Here is a 27926-nt window from a genome sequence, read left to right as displayed (position 1 = left end):
GCAAGCGCGAATGAAACCCTGGACTACGGCAGATTATTCGCGTCTCTCTCTCTCTCTCTCTTTTTTTTTTTTTTGCAGTTTTAATTTGACTGTCGCACTGGTTTCGTAACTTTGGATAGGTGTGATCACAGCGTGTCATTGGGCCAATAAGGCAAAGCTGTTTGCAGCATTTCATTCTGGGAACCAACGAGACTGGTAATCATGGTTCCGAAGCGTGGTACTTCTGGAAGCGCTCTCAAGAGGCGAACGACAGTGAAATCTTTACAAGACAAGATGGAATTATGAGATATTCTGCGAAGGGAAAGATCAGCTTCTGTTGTATTGATCGCCATTGTAGCGTCAACGAGTCAACAGTACAGCTCCATGTGCTCAAGGGCTAATTGCAGTTGAAATCGAAGAGGATCGTCAGACATGGCTCAGAAAACATTGTCAGATAGTATCAGAAAACGTATTAGGCCGGTGCCCCGCTCTTCTTTATTTTTTCGCTGTGTTCTAGGTTTTCCGTGTAATTTGATTGTGCACACACGAACGAGCTAATTGCGAGTATGCTCATCAGAGGAACCTTTAATTCCCTGTTCACTGTTACTTCGCCATTTCGTTTCATTCGCACCTCGTGAGTGTAATTCGGGCGCTTTACGATCCATTTCGCCGACTGAGTCCACTAATGCGATACTTTTGCATTCAACGTACCATTACACTTATGTCCATCGTCATCGATACACTCCACAGCAGACCGGGCGCTAATGTATGTCTCGCTGCTTTCAAAGGGCTTTTTTCATGTAAAAGCGGCGACGGCGATGTATGTCGCGGATGGCATTGGCAAACCGTCCTCTTCAGTAATAGAAATAGGATAATTCAGTGAAAGAACGATTCGGTGAATAAAGGTAATTGGAAGCGCCTAGGAGGACTCCTCTATTCATACACGCCCCCCCCCCCCCACACACACACACACCTTGCAGTCTAGACATCGCAACCACGTGTCTGTGTCGATCACAAAAGGTCCGATGCAGTCATTTGATGCTCATCTTCAATGAACCGCACTGTGGCAGGAAGGTGTCGAGTGTTCACAAACTTTGAGCACTTCGGGAGTTCAACTAACACTAGCGCGCAGTTGTCTGTTGAATGACAAGAAGGCATCCGACACCGCCCCTGTTGTATGCACGAACGGTATCCGGACGTTTTACTCTGTGTGCTCTAGAAACCCTTCCGCTCATTTTTTTTTATTCCGTGTTAGCTCCGCGAAGCAACTGTGGCTATGAGCGGCGTACAGATGTGGAGAGATGGAGAGAGGACCGCAGGAAGGAGTAGGGGACAAGGGGGGTTAGTATGCGTCCTGGGCCGACTTCAGTGGGAACTGTGCCGACATTCGTCTGGAAAGTCTTCGGAAAACCCAGGGAAAACCTCAGACAGCACAGCCGGAGGTAGGATTCGAACCCACCACCTCCCAGTCTTCAGCACGACCTTGGCTACCACCAACGAGCGGCCTTAACGATCCTTAACCCGCTCGCCCATGCCGCTGGTTCCCCTCGTTTACATGGGCTCGACGTTTGGTGGCGAAAGGTAGAAATTGAGAGAATCAAATTGAGATTTCGACCGGTTCGAAATCTGTTCTTCGTACGCACTTTTTCTAACTAAACAACGAAATCAAGTGGACGAAACAAAACCGCGCTTATCCATTATCCTCACATGACGAAGAAAAGTTACTAGAAAGAAATACTAATGTCTGGCAGCCGCGTGTGGTTCGAGTGTACACAGGTGCCCTTTCCCAGAGACATATTTTACCTGTATCTCAGGTGTGTTACAAGAGTATTGTCGAACATATGAGACGAAATATAATCAGGCTCGTAGGAACATTGGTGTATACTCGATAAGATAACCGCAAAAATATTGACCCCAATCCCGTTATAACGAACCGTCCTGCTACACGTACCACGTACGGTTGCAACCGATCACGGTTGCCAGACATAGGGTTCATCGTACTCCAGATTCATGGCATAACGTTCTTGTAATGCAGCTTCGAAGCGAGGGCGAGTTATAAAAACCAATAAGGATCTCGAGGATAAGAAGCGTTGAGGCGGTGTCGAGGCCGACCAGGAAGTGTCAGTGGGGCTACTCTCTCGTCGCGGGATGAACACATTGAGGGGCAGGAAACAACCTGTTCAAAAGCGTTTTTCTCCTTGCTCCTGAAACGTTTCTCTGACGGCCGTAACTTATGACCCTGTTATTACCTCACGCAACAGTAGAAGCATGAAGAACTGCTCGGAAGCAGCGGCGGAGAAGACGTGTCCAGTAGTGGCCGCTTCCTCGGCTCCCACGTGCGGTCGACCACGAGGAAGCCGGGACTGCGTACCTGAATACAAGTCGTCGTATTACGCTTCCCATTCCTTCGTCGCGTGACCAGGTGGGTCTCAGATGTGTGTTATTTACAAGAGAAGAAGCTTGTCTGTAGCTGTACCGCTAATGTGTCGCATCAGTGATGTAGAGCTTCCGAGTATTATCAGCTTCGTGCGCCTAAGTTGTGTAGAATCTCCGCTAGGGTCAATTTCTAGGGCTCGAAAGCGCGCAGGGCGTGTTTAATTTCTCACAAAAAGAGACGGATGTCATGATGTTGGCTGCATATCCCTGAGTTTGGGGTTGAGACACGTCGTACGTTTGTTCGTTCGTCCTATTGACTCAGCACCACGGACACAATGCCCACGTTATGTATGCACCAAGCATAATCCTCTTGTGCTCTCGCATGTCCGATAATCACGAAAGCTTTCTACCAAAGCTAATTGTACGATCAGAAGGTAGTGTTCCTAATTAACTTTGTGCAGGCCGGCTACCGTATCTCTCATTCGAGGATATTAGTTATATACCTGATTCAATACTGGTAACATCACAACAATAAAAGAAGGATAAGTGATGATGATATGGGATGTTTCCCCGTGGCAGCCACAGGACCCTACCCCACTTCACAGAGGTTAATATGAGAGCGGATGAATTATGGTGAACGCGAAGCGAGACAGGTCGGAGTTCTGTTTAGAGCTCTTCGAGGAGTCCAGTGGCTTGCATAAAAGCAAAAACGGAACGAAGAGCCCAGTATGCGCAGGGGTGTGGTGTGGTAACGTCACACCAATCCTAAACGCAAAACCAGACGTCACCTCATAACCAAGCGTAAGGTTGCGCGACGCCCTTCATCCTCCATGGGAATCCCCGCACAATGCAAGTACCGAGAATTAGCCGAGATGAATCGCGGCGCTTCTCTACAACCTGCGTGATACCGGTCCCCTCGGCAGCCAGTGACATCGTGGGTGGGACGGCGGAAAACCGCTGACCCCACATCGCCTTACACTAGCTATCCCAGAAATACCCACAAAGGAATTGCTTAATAAGGAATAGCAAGCCGTCCTTTCTGGCTGACTTTGCCTGACAATATAAATAGACCCCCCCCCCGAGATCAGTTCCAGCTAGGGACGACACAACGCCGGCACATATTGCTCCTTTTCCTCGGCTATTTGAATTTCATGCAGGTACACTCTGACTACTGTAGATTACGAGGTGCTCTGGGATCCCGAAGAATATACACACATCCTCTCACGTAGGCGTTACGTACTTCATGTGAGAGGGTACAATTTGACCGCATTCGGCTAACTACATTAGCTAACATTATTTCATCTAACCAGAAATGTTTCTCCTTATACGCCACAAAAAAGTTAAAGCAAAGCCGGTAGTACTGCTTGCCAGACACTTGTCTGAAATTTTAATTGAAAGGTACAGCAGCGCGTGTTTGCTTGGCCGCTGTTCAAGGAGCCGTATCGTTATTGTGTTTGTGGGGGGGGGGGGGGGGGGGGGGGCAGTATGCCGTATGACTTTATTAGTCGAAAGAAACCATCTTGCAGCATCTGGCGGTGGCTTCAGACAGGATAAACCGCCAGCTGTGTATTTCAGATAGTATGTCGCACAAGCAGTACCTTTGGAGTGCCATGACTAAGGGGATGTTATCTTGCGCGTTTCCGATATACTTTCCCCTGTTCCTCCTCGAACTTATACAGCGAAACCTCTGTAGTACGGACGGGACCACGGGACCACCGTTTTTGTCCGCTGGAGAAAGATGCTCGTACACGAGAGGTATTCAGGCAAGAGTATTGAAGCTTGCCGGGATAAATCCAATTTTCCGTAGTAGAAGACTGTCTGTCCAGGAGAGACGTCCGTAATGGCAGGCTTCACTGTACCACGTACGTGTAGATACAGTCATGTCTCGCTTATCCGGAGTTCAGATATCCGGAAATCTCGTTATCCGGACTACATTACTGGAACGAACCTGCTACCATTGAATTTTGTCTCTGTTATCCGGAATTCGTTATCCGTATCCGGACAGCAAGTACAGGGAACAATCTTCCAGGACCTAGGTCATTCTGATTGGCTTATCCGGAAAAGAGCCAATGTCCTCTGTCCCTGGCATGTGCTGTGTTCGCATTGTTCCGGAAAAGGGTCATATCTCACGGGGGCCTTCTGTACTCTTTGACTCCCTTTTCTTCAGAGGTCACTCCGTTTTGATACCCACCGGGCGAAAGAAATCCACGTGTGAACGTCCGAAAGCATCGCCCGTCTTTTTGGCCTATGCCGAAGGCATTTGCAAAAAGGCAAAAACATGTGCACCAACTTTCTGAGACACTACCCTTCTTAAAACAGCAGGGTGACGCAGCGGGTGCTGTGGTTGGGACCAAAATTCCGTCATACGCGTGCCTACTAATTTCAAGCAGCTCACTTCGCACGAATTTTTGAAGTAGCCATCTTTTCCTTGTTTTCTTTTGTTTAGCTACAAAGAGGTCAACCAAATTTTCCAGGTTTACACTGAAGTTTGCTTGACCCGGTTATCCGGAAATTCGTTATCCGGACGAAAAGGGACGACTCCCGAGGTGTCCGGAAAATCGAGACAAGACTGTATATACCAGGGTGTCCCAGAAAACGTGTCATTGAATTATCATAAAAAAACTACGCCACCTAGAACTATGCGGTTAACGGTATTTGTTCTTATTAGGTTTTTGCCACCTCCTAATGTGAATGTCATGTACTCCAAGTTTGATTATGTAAATATTTGCGAACTGAACTCGGAAATTTCCCAAGTAAAGGTCACTTTTTTATCCTACCAATATGAAGAGCGTGCCGAATTCACTCAAATTCATGATAATTGACAGTGATATTCACGAGCTATCCCATCGGAAAAAATAGCCGAATATTATGCTTTTCGGAGCACTGCACCATAGCGCGCGATGACTTTTTGAGCGCAATCGCTCCAGTGCGACGAAAGGAGGTTCCGAAGCCAGCCCACAGAGTGATAGTAGAAAAAGTAACAGTTCCTAAAATTGGGAGAGGGAAATAATTATCCCAGCGAAAGTCGGACGTGATAAGCTGTGCCTGTGTGATCTCTTTCTGCTATGTCTGGGAGGGCTGGGTTTCCAACCTCCTTTCGTCGGACTGACAAAGATTGCGCTGAAAAACTCATCGTGCGCTATTCTGCGCGAGCTCCGTAGAGCACGATGTTCGGCTATTTTTTCCGATGGGATAGCTCCTGAATATCCCTGTCAATTATCATTAATTTGACTAAATTAGACACGCTCTTCACATTGGTGGGGTAAAAAAGTGACCTTTACTGGGCAAATATCCGACTTAAGCTCGCAAAAATTTACATAATTAAACTTACGTTACACAACATTCACATGAGGAGGTGGCAAAAACCCAGTAAGAACAAACGCCATTGACCGCATGACTCAAGCTGGTGTAGTTTTTTTATTATAATTCAATGACACGTTTTCTGGGACACCCTGTATATACAGCCTGCCCGAACAATACAGTTTGGTAACAAAATCTGAAATGTGCCATCAGTAGCCATCAGCGCGCTCGTAGTCGCTTTCCCATTCATTCACAACGAACACTAGCTTCATAGTCCGTGTCATGCAGTATCTTATACCTGTTTGTGTTTCGCAAATGTGCACTGAAAGAAAGGCGAGAAAACGCACAGAAAAGAAAGAGACTACAAAGGAGGAAAAACACAATTAGATTGATTCTGAAATATTCGCAAAAAAAAAAAAAGAATACATCTCGTTGTATCCGACGGGGCTTATATGGGAGTATAATTGAAATTCACGAGGATCGCCAGACATGTGTAGTTGTATGTCATGTAAATAAAAGGAACCAGAAGAAAAAAATCTACTTCGCCGGTGTTTCGCCTTTCTTTTTTCTTTCTTCTGTGCCCCCACGTTTCTCATTTTATGAAAAGGAGCGGATAGTAGTAGCAAAGAAAAGGACCTACCCTTCCTAAAATTGTGGCAGAAATATTTTTCCACTACCAATTTGATATGCTGCGTGACGGCTACTCCGTTACTGGAAAAAGTTGTGGTATGGTAACGGTGCTTCTGGTAGCGCCGCTGTGCAGCTACAACATTGATTTTCCCTCAAGACAGTGCCATCAAAACTAGAAGCAAAACATGTTGAAAGCGTACTTCACTTTAGGGGCATATCCACCTCTAAAAGAATTTCAACATGCTCCCCGTGTACGGACAACTGTCCACTTGTGGAAAACCAATATAATTCAACCATCTGCTCGAAACCAGTTCCGTAGTTCGTCGCTCTCGTATGTAATGGGATTTCATAATTAAATGGCCCGAATAGCAGGGATCCGTATACTGTCCTGAGAGTGGCACGTTTTGTGCACGCCATTGACCGATGCAGTTTCCTACTTTGCGAATCTCGTGACCATGTTGCTTCCTTTGTGCCTCCTCGAGGAGGTGACCCCCAGCGCTGTCTGCAATAGAAACACTGCTCTCGTAAGTGCTAGCCGACGCAACCTTCCGTTATGGCTTTGACCTCCGCACAAGTACAACTTTCCCCGAGTCCGAGAAATTGGTGGAACCAGTTTATGATGCCATTACTGCAAAATGAAACGCCCGCCCCGGATGCGCTTGTAGGGAGAAGTACATCATAAAAGCAGGGCGGGTATATGATGTTACATCAATGAGAGAAAGTTTTGTAAGCGCATCAATTATGGGTACGTCGTGTCGCGTGATTGGAGTAATTTGCCGACAGTTTCGAAGAATTATATGGCAGACACTAAGTACAACCATGTTCTTCAGGTTGCATCATGATTTACTAGCCTCATAGCATAGTTTCGTAAGAAGACAGGGTATTCCGTGCAAGTTCTGGTGGAGAAATGGCATGCGTGCACGCAAGCTTAGTAAAGCGCTACCACCCTTTGAAATTGAGAGCCATTGCAAAGACATTGCTTTTCTTTTGCGACTCTTTTGTGGTTTCGTGGATGTACACACCCACGAAACGACAAATGACTCGTGCTGTTGGCTATATAAAAATGATTCTTCTTTGACCACGGCATTAGAGAAGTAACGTGACATCTGCCTTGTGGGGTTATGCGAACATTTTATATGCCAACCGTAAGCTTATGAGAAAGGGGCATCATGCACACTGAACGAAGTGGACGGCTCAAGACAAGAGTGAGACCTGCGTCGTCCACTTCGTTTAGTGTGCTGGTTGTGTATTCCTGAGGATCTAGGAAATGTTGCCCCTTTCTATAGTATACCAGATGGTTCGCACACTTCTCATTTGTTTTAAGCTTATGACATGAAGGAATTCGTTAGCCTGTCACCTTATAGCTGATCCGCAGATGAAGAGCAAGCAATATTGTGCAAGTGGGTTCGAACGCAAGGAAACGCTTCCTTCATAGCCCGATGTTGCTCGGTGATGTGACCCTTTTTTGTGATCGCTTACTTGGTGCTCAACACGACACTACTCCGTGAAGGAAACAACATAAACAGAAAGAGTTCATAGTTAAAAACTAGTTGACGCGTCCGAGGCTCAAGAATAAAGGTGAAATACTTTTTTTTTTCAGCGTGGAAGAAACACAAAGATATTATACACAGCTTGTTTTAAATTCCGTGTTAGCGCCGCGAAGCAACTATGGCTATGAGCGTCGTACAGACGTGGACAGATGGAGAGAGGATAGTAGGAAGGAGTGGTGTACAGGGAAGTTAGTATGTGCCCTGGGCCGACTTCCGGGCGAACCGTGCCAACATTCGTCTGGAAAGCCTGCCGGAAAACCTAGGGAAAACCTCAGACAGTATATACAGCCGCTGCCGGGATTCGAACCCGTGTCACCTTCCAGTCTCGGCGTGGAGCAGTGGTTAGGTTAACCGCTTTCCACGCCGAGGCTGGAAGGTGACACGGGTTTGAATCCCAGCACCGGCTGTAGACTGTCTGAGGAAGGCGGTGAAGGCGGTCACCCTAAAGTGCCTGTGTATCTGTACCGAAAGTTCACCTACAGCAGGTCCAGATTCATCTGTCGCTAATCCCCATGTTTTTGCTACTGCAGGAATGGCATTGAGGAAAGCAAGGTTATGGGCCACCACATTATGCTGTCTTATGCTCTTCCGGCAGGCTGGAGCTCAAGGTACGTCGGTAGGAATTTTAGTCACGCATAGTTAAGCACTGCTGTACGGGCCCTATACACCTCTTTTGGATTGTCACGGGCGTCAATCTAAAGCTCCGTAGCATGGTTCCCACTCAATTTTGGAATCGCAATACCAGAATTCAATGGTCTTTACAAGAACTGCAAAGTGAAATATAACAACAACGTTTCAAGATGCCATCATGTAGAACTTGGATGTGTCATCATCGAAGTCACACAACTCATCACCTATCAAGTAATCACACAAGACATCACCTCTCAGTTATTCGTACTTTTTCGCACAAACTCATTTTGAACATTTCTAGAAACTGAAAGGTGGCGACCCTCAACGTTCGCCGAGGACAAAGTTGGAGTCGGTCCCGTATTGGCGGACAGAAATCACGTGATACTGAAGTACTCCGTAACGCGTTTGAGACAGGTTACTAAGTACCATTAGACCTGTTTCGAAGAACAACGGCAGCTCTTGAGAACATGAGACAACTGATGTTCTGAGGCTGGAACAACATAGAAGGGACAATCACAGAAGGGTTCGAGTCCTACAGCTGGCTAACCTTTTCGGTGACTTTCATCTTTCAGCTCTTGAGAAGTTCGGTTTAAACTGTTACGGTTGTAAAGTGTGAGCTCCGTGCGTGTGAGAAATATCTGTGGGATGCGCGTATCTGTTGGCCTTTCTCTCTCTCCGGGTCTGTGTGTCTTCCTGCTCACTGTATCGCAGTGTTGTACCAGTTACCGAAATATGGTATCGCGATACCGATACTCTTACTTGAGTAAAAAGTGTCGAAATACCGATATAGATACTTCTTTTTTAAAGTAACGGAGTACCGCTACCGTTACTAAAAAAAGTAACGCGATACTTTGGGCGATACTTTAGTTTGAAATACGGGGATGACGCAACATAGAAATAATGCTTACGTGAACAGTTTTGCAGTGAAAAGACAGCATATTTCATATGTAGCTCGGAAGCGTATGCTTGACTTTTATCAATAGCTTGTTCTTGAAATCGTCTTTTGCCATCCTTGCAAGCCGTGGTCTCTCCGGCTGCTGACAGAGGCAGTGTGACATTTACGTTAGTGTCAGGCCCACACATACCATGGAGTCCAATGACTAAGGAATCCTATCCGAAGTTAACAATGCCACAGCATTTGTGAGCGTTACTCAGTAGTGCAACACGGCAGCTTATCAGTGGAATCCAGAGCGCACTGTCAAAGTCTTGACCACTGTTCGTTGACCTCAACTCTTTTGTTGAACACATAGTGATTATTTCCTCCAGTTTCAAAAAAAAAAAAAAAACGGTGAACACGTGTTTGGTATAATTCCATAATTCCGGTTACGGAGCACGTAGGCGTGTCCACAAGCTTCTTGTCGAGAGCTAGGCGGACCGCTGACAATGAATAAGAGCGAGAAATGTGGTCGGTGAAGAGAGGGTGGGGCACTAAGAAGTATCGGTATCGGTAACGATACAGAGATCGCGTTACCATAAATTTGTAACGGAAATACTTTTCCGATACCGACTTAAGAAAGTATCGCGATACGCACTCCGATACCGAAAAAGTATCGATTACTGTAACGGCGTTACTTGTAACGGCGATACGTACAACAATGCTGTATCGCTGCGGTTTGCAAAACCTCGCATCCAGGCGATTTATACAAACGTCTGGTTTACGTTCTTGTGTTCCGGAATGCACAAACCGTGCACATTCGTCTATGACACGAGCACTGCACTCGCGAGAACCACCATGACCTCGCCTAAATGGCTTACTTAGTTGCTCGCGTTTTCAATGGATGGCGCGCGAGTCGCCTCAGGGTTGGCGCGTCTGCAGTCCGCAAGCTGTGCTTGGCGCAGAAATCTTTGAAATTCGCCGTGCTGAAAAGATGTTCAATATACAGCAGAGCTGTTACGTATATGAAGCACTCAAGTTACAAGCTTCCAGGAAAACATACAGCTTCTACAGGTTTGCCATTTCCCTTTCCTTTGAATAAATGTATATCCCCTTCCCCCCATCAGTTCCTTTAAGGACCCGGCTCGATCGTTATTTTCCTTTAATATTTCACAAAAATATACATGTATGACATGACAGAATACAAGGAAACTGCGCTATAGTGATCCGTTCACAAACGCCATTGAGGACTCCCGAATGCCAAAGATCAACCGGCAAGGAAGAGACGGAGCCAGAACGACCATCAGGACCGGGAACGCCATATTGACTTTCCGCCCTGACAAGCCCATGCCAAAGGAGCTCAAACTAGGTTTTGACTAACTGCAAAAGGCCTGCCTGCAGCTCCAAGCCCACTTCGCCGCCAACCGCCGCCACTAAGCCCTTGCTTCCACCCTGGCCTCTTCCTCCATGCTTCCCACCATCTCCACCTCTCTCACCCTTTCTCTTTGACTTCCCCCTCACCCCTCCCCTTTCCCAGCGGGTGAAACTTGCCGTCGGTTTGGACAGGCAGACCTCCCCGTTTTCTCTCTACGCCACCTCCTCCTCCTCCCCCCGCCAAGAATGGCGAGGGACTCGCCTCGTTGGTAGTGAACATTCACGCTATAAGACGTCGCAATTGCGACACGGAAGAAATAAGACACGACCAGCACTATCTTCCAACATCATGGGATAGAAAGGAAAGAAGGCTGACGAATACAACAAAGGGCGCCGTTCATTTCCTGCACTTCTGGCTTTCGCTACGGAGTACTATTGCAATGAGTGCTAACTCCTGTGGTTTCGAAACTATAGCCCAGACCACCAGATAGACGGAATTTGCACTGCAGCTCCGCGAGAATAAAAAAAAAACATACAAAATCAAGAGTTTTCAAGGACTGTTGAGAATTCCAGAGTTTTCCAGACCTTGAAAACACCAGTTTCGAATTCCAGGGTATTCAAGGACAAGTGGGAACTGCCGTAGTCGTAGCACCGGTAAATGTACACGTGCCTGTAAAGTACAACAGTTTGATGTCTACGAAGAGGGTACACACGGTACACCTTGCAAGCGTCCCTCCAAATGCATATACCGATTGGGCGCAAATTAGCGCGCAGCTGATCGCAAGTCGTAAAAATATGTAAGTTCACCTGAGCGAAAAATATGTGCCATTGACAAAACGAGCAATACGTAAATTTTCTGGAAACTATCTTCTCATGTGGCTGTCTCGCAACTACGTCTGATGCTCGAAGTAGACAGCAACACGAAAGAACTCTCCTGTATGAGTAACGCTTTCTCATATCCGACTCCGACAAGGTCTTAGCATAATATCCGACTCTCCTTCGTTACATGGGCTTTGGCAACCGCAAAACACAGTGGTGGAGGGGTAGCCGCGGCGGATGTGGTTGTGCCTCAGATCAAATATCATAGAAGCAGGCAAGCTGATGGATAGACTCCATGATGGAAAGAGCCTGAGCAAGGGCAACGAGAAAATCGACGCCGGAGGGACAGCGTCGTTTGACACCGACAATTCTTGAGTGGTGAATCCAGTTATTTGCCGGGCAGCCTAACAGGCAATGAACGCTGTTCGCCCATTCGTTCATGACAGCAGAAGCGGTATTTTATTATCTGAAAAAGGGGAATAGGGCACCACAGGGGGCTAGGGCCTTTATCGCTAATTGCTACCACAGAACGTTGCATGATAGTCACGCGAAGGAAACTATGAGCTGGATTGGATTGGAATGGATTGGAAAAGAAAGAAAAATATGGAGAAGAAACTATGAGCTGTGGAGCCAATTTACGTTAATTCCGGTCATTTCGGTAATCGTAAAGATAAATACCTGAAGACAACAGAAAAAAGAGGGTAGTTACCAAAATATCACCGAGACCGAAGGTAAATTGGAAACTAATAATAATAATTGGGGATTTACGTCACGAGACAACTGAGAGATTGGAAACTGTTGCTGTTAGTTTGTGCAATATCCTTGCGCCAAAGTACCTCCTTCATTTTACGCGTAGACCACGTGATATTTCGTGACGAGATATAGAACCGTAAAGGAGCATTGAACAGCAGCGAGAGAGGCATCGAAAACTTGGGGGCGGGCACTAGAGCCCTCAACTGGCGCTGTCCCATGCCAGGTCCACAGGACAAGCCGGCCCTCTTTCATGCTGTGTGCTCTGGGCGGGCAGTCCGACACGTCCCGTGAACCCGGCAGTGCCAGTTCAAGCAGGTAAGGCAGACCATCACCGCCAACAATTACATATCATAGCGGACCACCAGCCATCACATTCTCAGTTGTCTCGCGACGCAAAGCCACGAATTATCATTATCGCATTATCGCCTCCTTCCTACAAATACAAATCAAATATGTACGTTTCAGCACCTACGCAAGAAATACTCGACCTGAGCGGTGCGTCTTTTACATATTCAGTCATTTCAGTGTTCCTACCGGCGCTAATTAGAGTGCTGGTATATACGTCATACTGAGAGCCCTCCAGCTATATATGGTACCTCTTTTCTCTTCTCAGCTGTTCCTTTCCTCCGTTTCAGCAACATGGAGCGCAGATCTTTACTGACAGGTTACAAATTTTTACAACGAGAAACTAAACCATGGGGCGCAACAAGGCTGGCGCCATAAAGGTGCCGGGCCGATATCTTACGTGCCTGGACAAAAAAAAAAAAAAAGAACGAGGAAGTTCTCGGCCCCCCACGGGCCATTTCTCTACACGCCCCGGGCCGGGTAGAGCTCCGAAAAAGTCGGCTCTCACAGTGCACTAAGAGGCAACTTGAGCTCATAAGGAGAGAGGCTAGAATAAAAGCTGGAATACAGGCGTAGAGCACTGCACAGGCCCGGGCTTACCCGAAAGCCCGAGCCCGGCTCGGCCCGCGGGCCGGGCCGGGCTTTGCGCTTTTATGCGGGCCTGGGCCGGGCTCGGGTTTCAGCCACCGGGTCCGGGCCGGGTACGGGCTTGACAACGCCGACCATGGTCGGGCATGTACGCGAATATATTTGGCGAGACTGGACAGCTGAATTTTAATGTCACTTTTTTTTTTCCATTGGGTATGGTGTATCATAGTGCTCTCATCTGAGAACTATCACTTTTTTATATGTGATCATGCTTATTTCGTGTAATGGGTCTGGATTTCACACGTGCACTCAGACACATTTGGGGACGTTTGGTGTGGCGGGCGCGCTGAGCACAAGGGTCATGTAGGTTAGGTGTTGGGACATATTTCGTTCGCGTGAGAGTCCGGCGCGAGGGTCAGTTAGGTTAGGTGTTCTGACGTATTTTGTTCGCGTGAGAGTTCGAGAAGGAGGAATAACACCGGTGCATGCGCAATAGAGCGGAATTGAGTATCTCTAGATCCGCAAGGTACATACATATCGCCCACGCGACACTGCGCGCTGCATTCCCAAGCAAGCAAGCACCAAGCACACAGCGGCTTGCCGGCAGAGAAACGCAGCCTGTAAAACAGAGAGCGTACCTCCTCACTCTCCACCAATTAGCTGCGTCCTTTTCCTCACTGCGCTGTGCTCTTTCAATACGCGGATTTGAAGGGAGACCAGAGCAGAGACCAGAGCATAGCGCACCTCAAAAGAACCCCAGGTGGTCCAAATTATCCGCATTCCTACCCTGCGGCATGTGCAACATGTCACCAGACTGCGCTGACAAACCTTACGTGTAACATCACAGTACCAATTGTGCTCTTTAGAAAATCTAAGTACGCCTGCGAGCCTCGAGAACACATAGAGGAGAGGCGGGCTGGGACCGGGCCTGAGCATGGAAAGGGTCGGGTACGGGCTGGGCCCGGGCCGGCGGAGTCGGGCTCGGGCCGGACTGGAAATCTATAGAAGACGTCGGGTCCGTGCCGGGTGCGGGCCGTAGCAGCGGGGCCTGGGCAGGGCACGGGCCTGAAAATTAGGCCCGTACAGGTGGGGGACAGCAAAGGAGTTGTACGGAGGCAAGACCCTCTACCAATGTCCAAGTTCGGGGGGGCGCCGTGACAGCGCCACCTAGATACAGAAGGCCTGCTTATTGCCTTCTCTCCCTTCTTGGCTACGTGGACATATAAAGTCAGAATTCGTCTGCTACTGCGTGTCGTCGTTCTGCGAATTCAGGAACTCGCAAAGTATTGTAGCTAACATGGAACCTGTAGACAAAAAGTGCAACACGCTTTCCAGAAAATCCGTCTTGAGAAAGATATGGAACCGTTTGCGCTGTATTTGAAAGATTTCCCATTCAGAACGCGGGGACGTTCAATCACTGTTCGCAGACGACGGCGGTTCGTCTCCATGGCTACGACCGCTGAAAGCACGTCCGTGGTTGGCTACCGCCGTTGACAAAACGATCCTGATTGGCTGACCCTTAGTTGTTACGTCACGTCGACGAGTACACAGGCTTTGTCTATCTAGGTGGTGTTGGCCATGATCGATATTCTGGATTCGGCCGCAGCCTTTCCACGTGTGAAGACCAGGTGCGTTCGGTGCAATGGTATCCAATCCAATGCAAGTTGCTTCCGCTTCCGCTGGCCTCCGTGCGCCATGCCGTGTGCGAAGTGTGTTTGTTTTGTCTGCCATGGCCTGTGCGCTCGAATTACGTGCCGAACGAGTATCGTACGGTTTAAACCTCCTGCTGCGACACGAAAGAACGGCGCATGGAACTCGTAGGAGACACCGTTCGCAACAGGCCTACCGTATCGATTATGGCGGCTCACATGTTGATATGCCCTCCCCCCCCCCCCCTTCGCTGGCTTGGTTTCTAGTTATTATGAGATTTCTATGAAGAGGCAGCACTTACGGAAGTTGTGGCAACCACAACATCGCACCACAGAGTTGGAGAACCGACGACGAGGCTTCCTCCGAAACCCAACCAATAAGCTACCCAGCACAGAATGAAGAAAATAACATACCGAGAGACACCCACTTTTTTGTTCGGGTTGTATTGAATAAAGACCAGGATATATGATTAAACACTATCCACCACGCGTAATTATGTTTCACTGTTGTCTCGCGGCGTAAAGCCCCGAATTATTATTATTCTAACCATGTTAGGTGACAAATGATTGATATGCCACTTCATTTAAAAAATTTTCGAGCATTAACACGCACCAAATTAAATAACCCGACTTGAATCCGCGAAAGGAGAGGTCTTTACGCATAAGTCCCTGACCTTCTCAAATCATTGTCAATCATCTCCAGCGGACTTCGGGGAGTATCGCAGCGCTTATCACCGCACACAGTTGATTGTCGCTGACAGCCATCACAGACACGTTGCTCGTTTTAGTGTAATGTTTGCGTGAAGATTCACATTCATGTGCCACCATTGGGGTAAAAGAAACCAAGAATAAAATGCGTTAGCCTTAAGCGCCTTTTCCGGTCCATACTCGAGTTCCGATTCTCCACTTCTGGTCAAACTTGACTTCCAGTTGTCCACCTCCGGTCCATACTTGACTTCCTGTTCGACATTTTCAATTGCTATATGTAAGTCCATTTAATTAACCTTTAATTAGCCTCAATTACTTTCAATTACCCTTTAATTACCGTAGGTAACCGCAGGTTACCTGAGGTAATCTTGAATATCATTTAATTCTTTTTAGTTACTCCCAATTTCCCTTTAATTGACGTTAATTACCTTTACTTACATTTAATTACCTCCGGTAACCTGCGGCTACCATCGATAATCTTTAATTTCATCTAACCTGTCGCTTAATAGACCTCTCCCTGTTTGTAAACAAATGACGTCATAGTGTTCGACAGCGCCACCAATTTGGTACAGCGGCAGGGGCGTTCAAGGTCGCGCCCAAAAGCCACTGTCTTGAGGGGATTACGATGATCCGTGAAAGGGACGCGACCTACGGTCCTACTTTTCTTTCAATAGGAGGCAGCGAACAAGTGCCCATTCGTGGAGCTCAGCCCTCCCCTTCCGATTGTTTCGGTCTGTCTACCGATGTCATGATGACGTTTCTCGGGAACAGGTCTATAACACATAAACGCATATACCTTACGTTCATTACCTTTAAACTCAACTTTCTTGCTTTAATTACCTCTAAATACCTTTAATTGCTCTTACCTCTTACTCTTAATCACCTTCAACTACTTCAATTTCAAATCATTTACCTCAATTTATATTTAGCCCTTATACACCCTTTACATGTCCACTTATACCTGAGGTGAGGCTTCACCCTCTCATACACACCACACACACATACAGCTTTTTTTTCATTTTGACACTGCTAATGCTAACGCATTAAAAGTTCAAGTCGTGTAAACGACTTTTATGGCATTTATGCTATACCGGTATTATTCGGAGCGAAAGAAAGAACTACACAGACACAAAAGACAAGAAAGAAATTAGTTTGTTCTAAAATATTAACTAAAATCTGTTGTTGAAAAAAATTTGTTTTTTTTTTTTACTAGCAGCCACGGTGTTTTGATATTCCCGTCATAAGCGCGACCGCTTTCCCAATGGTTTTTAAACGGGTCGGGACACTTTCATACAAGTGGCTCGTGGGCGCATTGCATTGCATGCAAAAATACTGAGGAAAAAAGAATGATTCATCTACTTGTCGTCCTTAGCGATATAGAAGCCCTCCAACTCATTCCCGGGCAAGCGCAGACGTCAGGGGGCCCATAGTTGCTAATGGCAGCCGTAAGCACGTGACTTCTCGTGCGCTGCCTCACTGGCGGCGGCAGAGCCTGTGGTGTCAGAGCCGCATGAGTTTCGGTATTGGCGGCTGCCATTTTTGCCTCTTCTTTTTTTTTTTTTTTTTGATTGGGTGTTAGCGCCGCGAAGCAACTGTGGCTATGAGCGACGTACAGATGTGGACAGACGGAGAGAGGATAGCAGGAAGGAGTGGGGGATAGGGGGTTAGTATGCGTCCTGGGCCGACTTCAGGGGGAACTGTGCCGACATTCGTCTGGAAAGTCTTCGGAAAACCCAGGGAAAACCTCAGACAGCACAGCCGGCGGTAGGATTCGAACCCACCACCTCCCAGTCTTCAGCACGACCTTGGTTACCACCAACGAGCGGACGATTTTTGCCTCTTCGATTACCCGCTTCGCTGTGAAACTTTCAATGCAGGTCAAGATTCGTGCAAAGAACCGTCTTTTATGTTTAGCTGGGGTAACCTGGGATGACCTGTCGCAACCCCTTTAAGAGCTCAATTGTTAATCTGTGACAACATTACCTGGACACAAACAGAGTCATGTGGCCGTTTGCTTACCAGAATATCTGCACTCCAAGATCACTCACGAAAATTAACTGAATGCATTAGAAAATTTCAAATGATACATGCGTCAGCGAACAACAGTATTTCGTAAACACAGCGTTAAATAGCGCCCTCTACATGAGGTACAGTTCGACAAGTAGAATTCGCGCATTCAGTACTTGTGTTTCTTTTTTAAGTTCCACGTTAGCGCCGCGAGGCGGCTGTGGCTATGAGCGGCGTACAGACACGGACGTATGACGGACAGGGTTAGTATGCGTCCTGGGCCGACTTCAGGAGGAACTGTGCCTGCATTCGTCTGGAAAGCCTGCCGGATAACCCACGAACCAGCGTCACCTCCCAGTCTCGTCGTGGAAAGCGGTCATCGTAACCACTGCGCCACGGGAGCTGGGCAATATTTGTGTGGTATAATCTGTTGGACATTAAAAGGACACGAAAGTGCAAAAATTTCTTCTCGTGGAATGGAAAATGCCGTTACCTAGTGACGACCAACACAAAAGAAACAGGATTCTTCCCGAGCGCCCTTCGTAATCTGTCTGACAATAACACGCAATTTCCGCTTACTCTCTCCCTCTGCTTCTCAAGAAGGGCGACAGTGCGGAGCACACTCTCATTGGTCTTCGCTAACGGTTTGTCCAATCATTTCGTATGTGGAGAGGAGACCGATCCGAGGCCTCTCCCTCTTCTTGGGAAAGAGAGGAAGAGTGAAAACGTGCATTGCGTTTTTGTTTTTTCGTTTTTCGCTCATAGGTCACGAGCGACGCAACGATAGTTGAATCCCGCTTCTTTTGTATTTCTGTCAAGGCAACGGGACCCTTAATTTCCGGAAAAATTTCGCACGTTAGTGCCTTTTTAAAGGGGCTGTCGCATCAGTCGAATTTCGAAATTATGGTGTCATTTTATTCCCCCTTGAATTTTATTCCTCGTGAAATACTGGCGCAGTTTGACTGTTATTTACTTGAATATATGCCAAGACCAGGCGCCGGATGTTGAGAGTATGCCGGAATTCCCTGTCTGGAAAAAGTTGAGAATGTCATTCCCTACACTACCAATCAGAGCACGAAGAAAAAGAATGCCGAATGCCACCCTTGAGAAAAAGAATGCCGCGCCGGTGGGGGTGTCTGGACGGCGCCTTTCTCCTTTCTTTCACCCCTCTCACTCCTCCTGCCAGTGAGTGACGTCATGCTGATCTCGTTGTCGCCGGAGCCTCCTCGGCTGCGGATGTTCAAAATTCGTTCATTTAATATCGGAGCGCTTTTCGGATGAAAGAAAAAAATTCGAAATAGCTGTGCAACCTTTGGCACTCGTAGTTTAAATACAGCGGCAGCTGTGTCGCTATGCACTGTGGGCAACATTTTTGACACGATTCTTTCGCTCTGTTTGAGAGTTCATAACCTATATATTGATATTTCGAAATTACCTCTTAGAAATTATCTCTTAGAAATGCATTGCAACTCGAACCCTGTTCAGATGTTTATACAATCTTTTCTGAATGAGTACGCAAGAGAAGGGAGCCGGGGTAGAACAGCTGATTAGACGAACGCGCTTTCTCATCACTGAGTATGTAGCCACGGGTGTAATGGTGAGAGTGGTGTCCACGTTTCGGGCCAGAACGTAATCGATACAAGGGCCCGTCCTGCATGCTGATTGTGTGATTGAAGAGACAACACTAAAGTCAATTTTTTCGCCAAGCCAGTGTCTGAAATGTTGACCCTCATTACTCATTGCACTGATGTTGAAGTCCCCCACAGACATGAATATAGACGGAATGCGCGGCGAAATGAGTCGCTCATTTACTCGGTTCAGCATTGGCAAGTGCGATGGCATCTCCGGGTATCGGTATCCATAGCCCCGAGAGAGAAGTGGTACACGTTCGCACATGTTCCCCAGGGAACGTGGATTGCAGAACGTCCCCCATAGCTACAGTCACCAGCCGCACGTCATTCTCGAACCAAAGCATGTTGCACACACTGCAAACGGCTCCAAACTTGTTGTTCAGGTACGCACGCTTGAAATGGGGATCCGCATTCTGCCGACGCTGAACACAAACACGTTTCACAGATTCATCTGTTTTTTCTTTCGACTTATCAACTTATCAGATTCTTCTTCAAATTGCTCAGACATCCGCTTTCTTGTTTCTCGTTCCAATACTGCTGGTTTGAGTTCTTTCTGTTCTTCGCTCATTTTGGATCTTCTTTTTCTTTCCGCTTCTTGCCTTGCCTTCCTTCGAAGCATTGCCTTCGACACTCATTTAGGTTCTTCTTTGCCGGTCTGCCTGTGCTTGTTATGCCCTCTCTTCTAAGGTCCTCTGAATTCTCCTTTCTCGTTCCGCCACTGCAAGTCAAGCATTGGCTTCTTCGCTTATCTGGCCCCTGTGAGCTTTTCGCCCTTCCGCATTCCGCACCTTCCTTGCAGCAATCTGTTCTGCACTGAGAACCTTCATCAGCGGAGCCATCCTAGCGAAAGGTCTGGCGTCCTGTGCTTTCCACTCCCGCCACCTGCATCACCACACTTCACGTGTTATCCAACATCGCATCACGCCACCTTCGCAGCGTACTCCTTCTGTGACTCTGCGCGCCGCGATATCTGGACACGACGGTGCACGCTATCCAGTGCTTAACTCCGCATATACAGCTGTCGAAGGAAAAAGTAGCCAAGTAGGTTGTCGGCCAATGCCAAACATAGTGGTATATGTTCCATAGATTTTTTTTTTTTAGTTTTTGGATGCAACCGCCCCTTTAAGGGGTTACAAGTTCAACAGTCTCGCACGTGTGGGTGTTACGCCTAGAGAGAGAACTCAAGAAGTGAACAATTACAAAAGTTTGACAAGCGCACACTTCCGTATGGGCAATAAAAACGGACGCTCTAGGCAGCTTGTCAATAATCCTTGAATTACTTTCCACTCCATTTTCACTGCGCGCGACTTTTGTTCGTTTACTTGTTCCCTCTGTATATACGTGAATAGACAGAGAAGCATACAAAACAACCACTCTACGGCATTCTTGTATCCAAGATTTCTGTTTACTTGCAGCGACAAAACGAGAACCCCCTTGTATGTCACACAATGATTCTCTTTTAATGACATGCTCTTCGTTTCAGCTACAGTCATGTCTCGCTTATCCGGAGTTCAGATATCCGGAAAACTTGTTATCCGGACTATATCACCGGGAACGAACCTGCTACCATTGGATTTTGCCTCGGTTATCCGGGATTCATTATCCGTATCCGGACAGCAAGTACGGGGAACGATCTTCCAGGACAAAGGTCATTCTGATTCGCTTATCCGGAGAAGTGTCAACGTCCTCTGTCCTTGGCATGTGCTGTATTCGCACCACACCGGAAATGGGTCACATCTCACCGTGGCATTCTGTATACTGTTTGACTCCCCTTTCTTCAGAGGTCATTCCCTTTTGGTGTGTGCGGACACACGATAAGCGGAAGAGGTGCCCTGTTCCCACCGGGCGCAGGCAATCCACATGTGAACGTCGATGGCCAAGCAGTCCGAATGCATCGTTTGTTTGTTTGTTTGTTTGTAAGGAAAGCATCGTCTTTTGGCCTATGCCAAAGATATAAAGGCGGACTCTGTCGAGGAAGCGTTACCACAAGGGAGTTGCCATACGTTGGTCATGGAAGGCGTTGCCTTCGTTGGTTGCTTCATCCCGATAAACTTGACGTGCTCCCTTGCCTAAATTCGTCGCTTGTTATTGAAATTCGCTATACGAGGGGTGTTCAAGTCAAACCGGGACTTTCTGTCTCCTGAGTGTACAAAAGGCTCGCGCTACTTCTTTTTCGTCATTTTCATACGCGACAGGCCTCCGCGTTCACCACGTGGTGGTTCAAAGTTTGTGCAAAACAGAAGACACGTGCTGGACAAGATAGCCGACAACGAGGTGAGCGCGCACATCGAACAGCGAATTGTTATGAAGTTTCTCGTGAATGAAGGCGTAAAGTCATCTGAAATTCACAGAAGATTTCAGGCTCAATATGGCCACGATACACTTAGCCGCAGCAAAGCGTTTAAGTAGTGCAAACGATTCCGAGACGGCCGTACATCAGTGCAGGACGATCCCGACCGGGGCGGCTCAAAGCCCAGTGTCAGAGTTCCAGAGAACATCCAACTTGTGGAGCGCCTGATCCTCAAGAACCGACGAATAACATGTCTCGAATTGGCTCGAAAGACGGACCTTTCTGTGGGAACGTCGAACACTACATTCATGAACACCTCCAGTTTCGGAAAGTTAGTGCCCGTTGGGTCCCGAGACAGCTCTCCGTGTTTGACCGGCATAGAAGACTGGAAATCTCCCAAGAGCTAAGGTACCGTTTCGATACTGAAGGACAGCCGTTCCTTGATCGGATTATCACGTGCGATGAAACGTGGGTGCACCATTTCACTCCTGAGTCTAAACGCGCATCAAAACAGTGGAAGCATCCGGGCTCGCCAGCTCTCAAGAAGTTCCGAAGCACCCCGTCTGCGGGTAAGGTCATGGCCACGGTTTTCTGGGACAAGGCTGGCGTTGTTCATGTTGATTTTCTGCCCAGTGGTACCACCATCAATTGTGCATATTACTGCCAGGTTCTCAGGGATGTGCATAAGGCGCTCAAGCAAAAGCGGACGGGCCTCATCACCAAAGGAGTCCTCCTCCTACAGGACAATGCACGCCCGCATACCTCGCATTTCACGACACGCACCTTACAGGAACTTGACTGGGAGTTGCTGCCACATCCCCCTTACAGTCCAGACCTCGCCCCCAGCTATTTCCATCTCTTCGGGCCACTGAAGGCATTCCTTGGGGGCCGCCACTTCAGCTGCGACGACGAGGTCAAGAATGCGGTCCGATCATGGCTCCTACGCGCCGGTAAAGATTTCTACGCTGCTGGATCCAAGCCCCCTTGAAACGCTGGAACAAGTGCATTAGTGCAGCTGGAGATTACGTTGAAAAATAAAACTAATTTCTCGCCTGTAAGTTTTTTACTTTTGCGAAAAATGAAAAGTCACGGTTTGACTTGAACACCCCTCGTACTATTTGCGCATCTCATATACATTTGTTAAACAAATAAGCAGAGAATATTTTCCACTACATCACTTGATTGTGTGCATTCGTTCGTACGTCACTTTATTATCACAAAACTTGACAGACAAGAACAAGGAATGGCGGGTGGTTTGGGTTTTGCATATTTCCGGTTCCTCTTGGTTCGCGGAGCAGCATAAAGATGACGGTTAACTGTGTTTATTCATCTTTCGATTACTGTTGTCTTCGGAAATGCATGCCTATATTCTTTACGATTTATTTATTTCGCTCGCGAAGCATACAAACGCTGCTTCAACACGTCATAAGCGGTAAACATGTTCATTCGTGTCGCCGGAAAGCGAAGGGTTGGCGGTGCCGTAGACGATCTCACAGATAAGATATGAGTCATACTTGATATGACAACGTTACTCTATTACAATTACTCAATTATAACGATACATTACTCAATTCCACACGCACCCAAAAGGGTCGTACGTACGGTTGCCTCGCTTCCTTCGCTGGACGTCGTTCCCTCGATCCATGGAGGTAAGAAACTAAGGAGATGCCCTAAGCGCCTCTCCCAATGCAAGCGAGCGTGCTGTGACCCGCGCATGGCATTGTGGTTAGTTGCCCACACACGTGACCCATAAACGTCACGGCAAGACGTCATAAAACATGGCGTCCTCCATGTCCGCGGCGTATCTTACCTGAATACAGAGACGAGCTGCGGCCGAATAACTTGTTTCCGCTTTCATAACATCTTAGAAGTTATCACACCCGTTGAAACACAAGATAGATCATCTCAGAGTGGAAGCAATGGATCACAAATCGCTAGAAGACGTACGTACGTCATCGTGAGATTGCCTAGCTTCTCTTCTGTTTTGCTCAACTTTTGTTGTGATTTATCACGCGGCAAATGTTGAAACAACCCATAACCTTCAAAGTATTGTGCGAATGGACTCCTTGAAGGTAAGACGTTTGCTGGAGATGAGGTTTGCTAAACTTCCAATCCTCCGAGCAGACCGCCATAACGCCGAAACATGTGGGGATCACGTGACCGGGCAACTAGATGGGCGTGGTATTGCCAGGAGCGACCGCTAGAGGGGTCCCACGGCCCTCCGATCTTATAGCCCTCTCCTTAGTTTCTTACCTCCATGCCTCGATCGGCCCGTCTCGCCGTTTGTTGTCCCACGCGACTGCCCAGGGTTGGTAACAAACGGAGCAGCTCCGCTGTGGTTAGGGGGCAGAAATTCGTCCACTAACATTGTCCGTGATCAACGGATGGCTGCGCACGGGCGGTCACACTCGGGGATAGGAGAATCACATACACGGCGCGCCAAGTCCGTTCTCTTGAGTGCTCCTATATTAACTCTATGGGCTGCACTCAGAGCTGCAGGCACACAGGTGTACGTCCGCCAGCGGAGAATGTAGTCCGCACATTGAGAGTGGGACATACGAGAACTACGAGAAGGTGGGCGATGCCACGCTGTCGGGAAAGCCGGTCCACATGTTTTGTTAGCACGAATATTTTACGTGTTTGGTTTAAGCGCGTGCAAATGTGCTCTGAATACGTCGTCTCTGACGGGTGCCTTGGCAACATGATCAGTGTACAAGCAACAGTTTGAAGCAACCGTGCGCACTGCGTTGTGACTTGGAGGCGTTATGCGCATACCTGAGGACACACACACACAGAGACGTCTTGAGATTTGTGGGCGGAGTTGACTTGCAGGAGTTGGTCTGTCCCGGATTGTACAATGTTATTTTGTTAGCCCGTGTATTTCTGTCTATGTGTTTTGTATCGGTTCGTCTTTTTTGATATGTTACAACAAAAGTGCGCCCCGTCCTTGCGACGTCGGTCTGCGTGTAGCGTGTGCGAGGTGTGTCAGCGTCGAACATCGAAGTGGACCTCTTACCCTCGCACTGTTTGTGCACAGTTACAATTCCCTGATGGAAACGTTTATCTTACTCATCGCTATGACCACGCGGAGAGAGCATGGGAAAGATGTGCAATTGATAACAATACAAGGCAACATAACTGAGATACATATCCTCGACCAATCCCATATGTTTTTGTGCTATGACATTGCTAGGGAAGTTTGCTGACACGAGGTGCTGAAGCGTGGTCCGTACTGCTACCTTGTTATCCTAAAGCAGATTGCTCCCCATTTCACTGAAGAGCTGGCGGGTCTGAGAACCTAAAATTACTCCCTAATTTTCACTACACAGAAAAAGGAGGACATAACGCCGGGCAGGTTCAGGGATTTGTCGTGAGTTCTGACCAGACACTGTTCAACATGCAGGCGTGGGAGCTGAATTTTGAGAGCATCTGCTAGTTCTGCTTGTCGCAGCGGCCTTCATGGATTTCCTTTGAGCGCACTCGTGGGGTTCCCTCTCGTTGTTGTGGAAACACTTTGCTCTATAGTTTTATTCATATAAATCAATAATGCGCCTCAATTATACTGTCTCAGAACCAACTGCGCGATGTGCCCCGAGAGAGTGATGCAACACAACGCAACCTTTTGCAGCGTTGCCAGACACTTCATATTTAGCGTATGTATTTTCGTCGAAGAAGTCCGGTTTTTAGTCCGACCCATGTACTATTCTAAGTATCAGTGCGTGCTTCTACCACTGACACAGTCCCACGTCTCGGCAGACAGCAAGAATCTTTTGTTGCCAGTGCATGCGAGTCTCCCTAATGAAGGCATCTGTTACGATCGCAATCTTCTGATTCTGCTTCCTTTCTTTCACGCAGACCTGTACGCCCAAGTGAAGGAGATCAGCAACCACACCGTCATCTCCCAGTTCGAATGGACAGTACCCGATGCGCACGCCCTGATCCATAAATCCTTCCTCACCCTGGGGCACAACCTAGGAGGACCCGAATTCTACACCGGCAAACCTGGATACAAAGTCCGGCTGAGCCTTTCCCTTGGCCGAGTGAATCCGAACACGGGAGTGCCGTATCTGGGAGTCTGGTTTACGCTTATCCAGGGAAAATTCGACGACGCCTTAGAATGGCCCTTCCAATACAAGTTCAACCTCACGGTCGTTTCGCAAAATGCATCAGACGGAGATGCCCACGTTTCGATGAACCCAATGACAGCAATATGCAGACTGCGCAAGCAATTCCAAAGACCGACAGAAAGGAAAAGTGACAGCGACGGTTGCGGTAAAGCATACCTGGTTGCCCATGACGCGCTGCCCAAGTTCATCTCAAATGATAAGCTTCTCGTTCGCCTCACTATATTTCTGGAAGACAAAGGCGCGATACCGAAACGAGCAAAATCTTACATTCGAGGGCATCAGCTTGTCTCGGAATTTCTTTGGACAGTTGAAGACATTGACTCAAAGCTAGTGCAAGCAAGAAGGCAGGAGCTGCACTCCCTAACCAGCGAGCTCTTCTATATCAACTCCGAAAGTTACCTCATGATATTGCAGCTAACGTTCCATCCAGAAGACGAGTACTTGGGACTTTTTGCTATACTTGTCCCTGGCGAGTTCGACGACTCGTTGGAGTGGCCGCTGACGTACAATTTCGAGTTGTCCATCGTGGATCAGTCTCGTGGCTATTTGACGTCAGACCGGAAGGGCCTTATCGATCCTACATCTGGAATATGTAACCTGAATGCGTTTACAAAGCCTCTATTTCATCCTAACATGCCGTGTGGCTTCCGAAGGCTCGTGTCGTTTGATGCCCTGCAGAAAAAGAATTTCAAGAAGGATGGAAAGATCATTGTACGATTCACTGCAATACTGGAGCAGATGCCTAACTTTGCATCGGTTTCTGTTAAAGATCAGCATATTGTAGCGGAATACACTTGGAAGGTGCCTAATATCGAAAGGAAAATGGCTCTCGCGAAGTCTGGCAGACCATCAAATCTCCTCAGCGAGCGATTCTACACCGGGCATCAGGGATATCTAATGCAGATGCAACTCAAATTTCAGAACAGTTCGAACGGCAGCATAGGGCTCTATCTGACCTTACTAGAAGGGGATTACGACGTATTTCTTCAATGGCCTTTTGTGAAGAGGTTCGATCTCTTGGTGATTGACCAACAACACGGAGGTTACGGCAATGACATCGTCGTGTCGGTGGATCCAAATAATCCTTATATCCGCAACGAAGCGTGCACTGGTTCGTTCTGGAGACCGTACGGCAGGAACGACGCTTGTGGTTCAGCCACTACAATATCTTACGATCAAGTTTATTCTCGAAAGTACATTAGGTATGGTGACTTGCTGGTCAAGGCCCTGGTGTACATGAAAGAGATCCCACCTCCAAACATAGCCAGGCTGGTGTTCAGAGACGACGCAGTTGTGGCCGAATACGACTGGCTTGTCCGGAATGTGTTTGCCAAGATAATGCAGGCGAAACATAGCAGTTTGCAATACTTTGACAGTGACAAATTTTACTTGTCTAACAGTGGTTATAGGGTGATGCTACGGCTATACCCTGAGAAGGCTCAAGGCTATGTAGGCCTTTACGTCGTGCTTATTCGTGGAGCGTACGACAACGTTCTTGAGTGGCCATTCAGACAAAAGTACGAACTCGTACTCGTTGACCAATCAGGGGCTAAGGCTGACCTCGTCAAAGTGACAGAAGCAACATCTGGAGAAGATGGTTGTCCTGATATTGCCCTCAAGAAACCAACGCATGACCTTGCAGATTGGAGCTGCGGCGAGAGCCGCATGATCAGCCATAGTGCGCTGCGTAACGGACGCTACGTAAAGGATGGAACGCTTCGTGTACGCTTCCGAACGTACCTCAAGGAGTACGCTACTGAAATAGCTTCAATTACACTTCGTAACGGAACGTTAGCCACGGAATACCTCTGGGCGATTGACCACGCCTACGAGAAAGTTCAGCTGCTGAAAACGAAACAGCTTTCAAAGCTAGAAAGTCCTTTGTTCTACACGAACCAGCAAGGCTACGCGCTGCGAGTGAGCGTGGTACTCAACCCAGTAACTGCGTCTTTGCAAACGCTGGCCAGCAATGATGACCAGCATGTGTTAGGCATTTATTTCACTCTGTGGAAAGGGAAGCACGACGTTGTTTTGAAGTGGCCGTTCCGGCATGTTCTCCTGCTTACTTTAGTGCACCCGACACACACTGAAAGGGAACTGACCAAAATGGTAGACCCTCGAAACGCTCGCTGTCCTTCGGAGGCCTTCAATAGACCAAAGACAGCGCACAATCAGAATGCGTGCGGGTACTCGGCATTTCTGGCTGTGGGTCAAATTCACGAGTTCATTACAGATAACGTCATGGTCATTAAAACGACGTTGGATATGAGGACATGAATAAATGCGGTATGTGCAC

The 27926-nt window shown here is 47.7% G+C and overlaps 2 protein-coding genes across 4 annotated transcripts in view; one reads left to right on the top strand and one right to left on the bottom strand.

Moving 5' to 3' along the window:
- Window positions 1–19572, bottom strand: part of LOC135383720 (gamma-aminobutyric acid receptor subunit pi-like) — a 110681-nt gene extending 91109 nt beyond the window's left edge. For all 3 annotated transcript variants that reach the window (XM_064613069.1, XM_064613071.1, XM_064613072.1), the window contains exon 1: window positions 19395–19572. In XM_064613069.1, coding sequence (XP_064469139.1) covers window positions 19395–19557 — 163 coding nt within the window. In that variant the 5' untranslated portion in view covers window positions 19558–19572. The remainder of the gene's footprint in view (window positions 1–19394) is intronic.
- LOC135383719 (uncharacterized) lies at window positions 2247–27926 on the top strand. The gene is made up of 3 exons (XM_064613068.1): window positions 2247–2401; window positions 8366–8443; window positions 25359–27926. Exons 2-3 carry the CDS (start codon window positions 8368–8370, stop codon window positions 27905–27907), a joined length of 2625 nt encoding a protein of 874 aa, XP_064469138.1. The 5' UTR covers window positions 2247–2401; window positions 8366–8367; the 3' UTR covers window positions 27908–27926.

This window comes from Ornithodoros turicata, chromosome 2 (genome assembly GCF_037126465.1).
Source record: "Ornithodoros turicata isolate Travis chromosome 2, ASM3712646v1, whole genome shotgun sequence".
Taxonomy (NCBI): Eukaryota; Metazoa; Arthropoda; class Arachnida; order Ixodida; family Argasidae; genus Ornithodoros; species Ornithodoros turicata.
Note: the sequence above shows the minus strand (reverse complement) of the source record. Positions and strands in the feature narration are given on the sequence as shown.